The 6,306-nt window shown below is 44.0% G+C and overlaps 1 protein-coding gene across 9 annotated transcripts in view; it reads left to right on the plus strand.

The window, feature by feature from the left end:
* The window catches only part of hmg20a (high mobility group 20A), a 13,362-nt gene extending 9,250 nt beyond the window's left edge, over nucleotides 1-4,112 (plus strand). For 3 of the 9 annotated variants that reach the window (XM_085914941.1, XM_085914940.1, XM_085914939.1), the window contains 7 exons: nucleotides 1,370-1,453; nucleotides 1,568-1,777; nucleotides 1,849-1,981; nucleotides 2,636-2,673; nucleotides 2,824-2,899; nucleotides 2,965-3,180; nucleotides 3,630-4,112. In XM_085914941.1, coding sequence (XP_085771067.1) covers nucleotides 1,388-1,453; nucleotides 1,568-1,777; nucleotides 1,849-1,981; nucleotides 2,636-2,673; nucleotides 2,824-2,899; nucleotides 2,965-3,180; nucleotides 3,630-3,895 — 1,005 coding nt within the window. In that variant the 5' untranslated portion in view covers nucleotides 1,370-1,387 and the 3' untranslated portion in view covers nucleotides 3,896-4,112. Of the gene's footprint in view, nucleotides 1,289-1,369; nucleotides 1,454-1,567; nucleotides 1,778-1,848; nucleotides 1,982-2,635; nucleotides 2,674-2,823; nucleotides 2,900-2,964; nucleotides 3,181-3,629 lie in introns of all 9 variants that reach the window. The other 6 variants (XM_085914943.1, XM_085914942.1, XM_085914938.1 and 3 more) reach the window with 5 other exon arrangements.
* The last annotated feature ends 2,194 nt before the right edge of the window (nucleotides 4,113-6,306 follow it).

Genomic DNA, 6,306 nt, shown 5'->3' on the forward strand with positions numbered 1-6,306 from the left:
CCTAACAAGGAGCAAATGTATCGTTTATTTTATTGAATGCAGTGGAATGTTAATAATAATGGCAAGATGTGAAGTAATAACGCGGATCTCGACTCGTACCGATCGACATGCAAGGGGACGTTCATGTATTGTTTTGATAAGAGGGGGGGGCATATTTTGCTCACTTTTGCCTGCCGTTCATATTGACTATGATTAGTTTTGTGATTCTTGCCTCTATTTTTTTAGATTTCTTTCAAGAGAAAGAAGAGTTGGATTAACAATGGGCAAAAAAAATTCGCGCTCGGCTTCTTGCGAAAACAACGCTAGCTAGCTTCATGGCTAGCAGCTCGATGCTAACCGTCGTTGCTGTAGTCATCATTTGAATAAACAATTTGCCTTCCGGCTTTGCGTTTAAGTGTCAAACCAAGTATGGTATAATTGTTTTTTTTTTTCTTATACGTGTTAGTCTATCGCAAAAGACAAGTCGTGCTTTCTCCAGCTAAATTGGCATTTACTCGAACAGACAAGTTATGACGTGCCACTAACTATTTAAGAATAATTTGTTACGTTACCCTTTTACTGTTAGTTGTAAAGCCGTCCTAATATTGACAAAGTGAAGGGAAAATCTTTAAAGTAATGAATAACCGTTTAACTCGAATATCTATGTTGCATTGTGGACTTCCAACCAGAAGAGGGCGGTGCAACATAATACAGCAAATTGCAAAATAAATGTCAGAAAAGTTCCAGGACTTTGTCAAATAAACCAAATGATCCAGACCGCTTATCATGGCAAAGACGGCCAAGAGGATGACTTTTGTAATATGTCCAGTCTTGGAAACTTTTTGAAACTCACAAAGAAATGAAATGTGATAACCTTGCTGTAAGGTGGATTAGTTGACTAGAAAAAAATGTTGGAAGAAGAAACTTAACTGGACTTCCCCTATCCAAAAGGAATATTTGTAGTAGATGATCTCATTCCTAGTCTGACTTTATTTCCCACAGTGTTTAATGGCTAGGGGCAGAAATGCCGTCCAGGATGTTGACACTCACTTCCCGTGTGGTGACGTGTACGGGTTCAAAGTTGAAAAGGATGTGGCATTGTTGCTGTCTGCACAGTTTAGTCTGTATCCATACGACGACGCAATAATATTTATCTGTTCTAATTCGGGAGTTGATTCATCATTTTTTTTAATGTGGTCCAGGAAAAGGAATTTGCTTGTATTTGCAGGATGGAAAATTCATGTCAAAATTTGGCTTATCTGTCTCCCCCAGATGGCACGGGCTTTACTGTGACAAATGTTTCCAGATGGTACACTCGTCTCCTATTGTCTGATGAAGCAAAAAAAAAAAAATACATAGCTGGTCACTGTAGAAATTCTTTTGTTCTTAGTCCGCAGGATCCAAAGTCATGGATGAGCAGCAGTCGTCTCCGGCAGCCAATACGGAGAACTCCAGCCAGAGAAATGGAGACGAGGTATGAATTGAACCCGGACAATGGAAAGTTGGACCTCAACTTTAAATAAAATGTCCATTTTCCATCCGCCGAGTGAGCGGCCTTTACCCGAGATGTTTTTTTCTTTCATCTCAGAAGACAAGACGTGCCACCTGGACCAAGGGCAGGAAGAGGAAGAAGCCCATGAAGGACAGGAACGCACCCAAAGCGCCGCTGACGGGCTACGTTCGCTTCATGAACGATCGGCGCGAACAGCTGAGGGCCGAGCGTCCGGACGTGCCCTTCCCGGAGATCACCAGGATGCTGGGCAACGAGTGGAGCAAGCTGCCTCCTGAGGAGAAACAGGTAGGAAGGAGGCAGCATCAAAAGGACTTCAGCCCAAACGTCGTGAGTTTCAGACCAATCTTTGTCCGCAGCGTTACCTGGACGAGGCGGACCGCGACAAGGAGCGCTACATGCGAGAGCTGGAGAAATACCAGAAGACGGAGGCCTACAAGCACTTCACCAGGAAGGTCCAAGAGAAGCAGAAGGGAAAGCGACACAGAGGCGGTGAGGGCTCATTCGCTTGCCAAAAGCTGCTCTCGGGCCTCCGTGGATAGCGGCAAAGTCAAGTACTAAATAAATACCGGTATGGAACGGCACAAGACATTGAAATGGCCGACGAGCTTGTCCGCCCAGTATATTTTTAAAATCCAAGATTTATTTGACACCAAAAAACTGCACTTAAAACTTCCAAAGCTTTTTTTTTTTAAGCATATGTATCCATTCGTTACTTTTTTGGAGGGCATTGGAATCGAAGCACCTCGCATGCTATTTTGGCTTTCCCTTAGTTTGACGGTGAACTTCAACTGGGCGCGGCACAAACTTCTAGCTACTTCTATCGTCGCGCCATTGCGCTGCTCGTATCTCCGATTTTTTTCGCTTACAAGTCAAAGTGAACAGCCGAGCGAGCGGCGGATTTATCAGGTGATTATTTTTATTTTTTTTTGGTCTTCAAGTGACATTTTCACATGACTGTATGTCACCCAAGAGTGAAGAGGCATCTGTATTTGCGCTTCGTTGTCGGGACAGGGCGTTCTGCGTGACTTTTGCTCACCTGGGTCAAGAGTGAAAGCTGGCTCCCAGTGACGGAAACATGACTCATCTGCTGTCCTCTTTCTTCATTTCTGTCTGCTTCCCTCCCTCCTTTTCCTTCCTCACCAGATGTTGGGAACCAGGCGGCCAACGAGACTCTGCGCGAGGTTGGTGCTCCCCCCCTGACCTGTCAACACATCAATATAACAATAGTGTTGGATTACATCTTTTATTTGGCACTCGGAACTTGTGTGCGATACACTTTTGGTTGGCATTTTAAAACGAGCTTCTCCGTTATCGTTTCTGTCGCTCACCAGAAGGACGGCGAGGGGAAGGACCGAAGCGTGTTTGACATCCCCATCTTCACCGAGGAGTTCCTCAACCACAGCAAAGGTGGAATACGGCCTTCACGCGCCGACTATGCTGTCACATTCTCAATTTCCCCCCTCCCGCTTTAGCTCGCGAGGCCGAGATGCGTCAACTGCGCAAGACCAACATGGAGTACGAGGAACGCAACGCCGCGCTCCAAAAGCACGTGGAGAGCATGCGTGGCGCCGTGGAGCGCCTGGAGGGCGACGTGATGCAAGAGAGGGGACGCAACGGCCTGCTCCACCAGCACCTGGACACGCTACGGCAGGCGCTGGCCGCCAGCTTTTCTTCCGTGCCTCTGCCAGGTAACCACCGTGCTGACATTTCGTCGTTTTCCATCTCCTATGCATTCACTTTTGTACATACGACACTGACCCGATTTCTTTTTTTTTCTTAACTGTAATAAAACGATATTGGAGTTCCTCAGGGAAGTGTTTTACATCCTCTAGTTTTCAATAAAGGTTAAGCACTCCTAGCCCAGCGTCAGTTTCCTGCACCGCTCCCACAGCAGTTGGCGCGGTGGCGAAAGATTGATAGAGCAAAACGATATTCTAACCAAAGCAGCGTCAAGTGTTTACTTTTGACTTCATTATTTCCGTTGTTGTTGAGCAAACCGCTCATCGCTGCTGATGTCAGCGAACGAGTCGAGAGCTCAGAACAAGAAGGTCCCGTGACCTTGATGTTTCTGTACTTGTGCCGCCCCCGCCCTTTTGCTGACCTACTTTAAATCAGAACATAAATTTTTTTTTAAAAGTCCCCAGCTCCATCAATTATCGCCATCATTACGTCAACAGGCAGCGGCGAGATGCCCACCCTGGATTCCATCGACTCGTACATGAAGAAACTGCACAGCATCATCATGAGCAACCCGCAGGAGCACGACCTCCTGATCAACACCGTCAGAGAGTTGGTCAACCGTTTGGACAGGTAGGAAGGACTCTGAGGTCCAAACAAAGGAGAACGACATTTTCTTTGGTCTGGGATAATCGCCATCAAACATTTAACTCTCTGCGAAAGTGATGATGACGACGTAGCTCCTTTTATTTATTATTTTCCCCCATTTTCTTTGGAAACACTAACCGACGGGGTGAAGTGTGCAGTTTGCGTTCTTCGACAAATATTACTTTGTGGTTCATATTTTGTAATGACAAACGTGCCATTTAATTTCCACGTGTGTGTTTGTACAGAAAAAGTGCTTGTGTTTTCAATAAATGACAAAATGCCGAGGTGTACTCACTTTGTTTGTTTTCAGAATGTCCTTATTTCAACCGTTTACGACTCCCATCAAAAACGGAAATTTCAGGCGGCTTTCGGTTGGTATATTACTATGTTTGTTTTTTTTGACGGGACATTATGTGGCTTCCTGTTTTCGTTCAGGGCTGCCTTTCTTTTTTTTTTTTTCTTCTTCTTCTTTCTTCCCCTGCCTACACATTGCCCGCTGAGACTTCCCGTCTGCAAAGGCCACACGTGTCGCAACTGTTGTACTCGAATGACAATGTCCCAAACAAGTGACTTCTTGTAAAAACAAAGAAAATTATTCCATGAGGTGTTTTGTATGGACTGCATCAGTATTCTTTGTAGTGGTAAAAAAAAAAAATATATATATATATATATATATTTCTTGCCATTTGACTTCTGATAGAAACACGACGGCTTGGTGCAGTAATCCGGCTTGGCACCTAAGCTCATTTGTTTAATGAGCTTGGCGGCCCGATTTGTTTCCTGTCGGTGCCCGAACTTGAACGCGGCACGAGAAACGCCAGCGATACAAACATTGGATATAGATCGTTCGATTCCAATCGGTCAAATGACCTCGCGATGTGTCATCGGTCTGTTTCAGTCCACCCAAAATGAACTTGGTCCTTCTTCCCCGCTGCGTCCTCGGCAGCCTTCCCCAACTTTGGGCCGGGGTGGAGGCAAGCTGAGGAAGCGTGACTCAAGATGTCATTTTTTTTGTGCTAACCATTGATTATTTTTGAAAGGGCCTTTTACCCGGCCGGCCATGTTCAACATTGATTGACTTCCGCAAATGTTTTGTAATTGCAATCTGCGTGCCCTCTTTCCTATTTAATCAATAAAGTACTTCAAAGTGAAGGGGCGGAGGAAAGCATTGGCACTCCAGCCCCATTTAAAAATCCATCAATTAGAAATGAAGAGACTCGTAGCAAGCCGCTCACCCATTTTTCAAATTATTAGACTATAAACACAATCCTAGTGTCACTGAAACTGTTATTTGATTCTCACATAAATTTAAATTCCATCTACGAGTCGTCCACTTGCTAGCTTAAATATGAATTCAATTGAGAAGTTTTAAATGACTTCTTTTTTTTTTTTTCCTCCTTCGAACTCAACCGTTTTGACGATACCGAAAAAGGGGACATTGTATTTTTTGCTACGAAGGAAGAATGACTATTCAGTCTACCTGACAGCCAATTATTGTTCATAGCCCCAAAATATGTCTGGCGTCAAGTCTTTGAGCTTGTTCCCGCTTTGCCTCCATCATTAAGCCCGGCCGTCGGCGTCGTTTTTAGCAGTGAGTCACTTGGAAGTTTATCATTACACAGCTGACTTCCTGCCAGCACTGAGTCACTTCGCCTGCCAGACTCACTCGCTCGCATCTTTTGGAGCGGCCCGCACCTGCATGGTGGGGTTTTTTTTTGGGTTGGGGGGGTTTGGCCGCAAGTGCACATTCTGTTGATTAGAAGGACATTTCATGTGCATGCCCTGCTTTGTTTTCAGACTTTCAGACCTGACTGCTATTGGCGTCTCTTTGAGATGCTCTTCAGAGCGACGCGAGGAGAGTTTTCAGCCCCATGTTGACAAAAACTGCAAGTTATAGATACGGGTGTGTCAATGGAAAGATATATTTCTTAAAAATCTCAGCTCTTACACCGAAAAAGCCCAAAGTTGTGTTACTCGTAAGTGTAATTATAATAAAAAAAAGCTTATTTCAAATTAATAATCCAGATGAATGAAAACCAAAATTGCAATATACTGTAATTCATAAAGTCAACAAAAAACAATTATTATACCAAAATACCAAAAACATATTTAAAGTTAAATAAGTACATTTTATTTTATTATCTGTTTTTTTTTTTACATATTTACATAATTTAAATTTGAGTGAAGGAATACCAGAGCACAAATTATACAGAACAGTTACAACTAAATTATAATATTCCCAATAGTTTCCATCATCAAGCATGCAGCTGACAAGTTGCTCAGTCAACATATAAAATGCGAGTCGGGGTCACGACGTATTATTTGATCCACCCGGTCTTGGAAAGTCATTGGCTGGTGGAGTGCAAAGGGACAAGAGCAGCAGCGGAGGAGGAGGAAACAATGATCGGAATTTGCTTGCAAAAAGAAAAAAAAAATTGAGTCATTCCCACATGTCAGGCTCTGGCTAGAAACGCCGCCCCCTTTTTCCC

This window comes from Syngnathus leptorhynchus, chromosome 6 (assembly GCF_054491065.1).
Source record: "Syngnathus leptorhynchus isolate UIUO chromosome 6, UIUO_Slep, whole genome shotgun sequence".
Classification (NCBI taxonomy): domain Eukaryota; kingdom Metazoa; phylum Chordata; class Actinopteri; order Syngnathiformes; family Syngnathidae; genus Syngnathus; species Syngnathus leptorhynchus.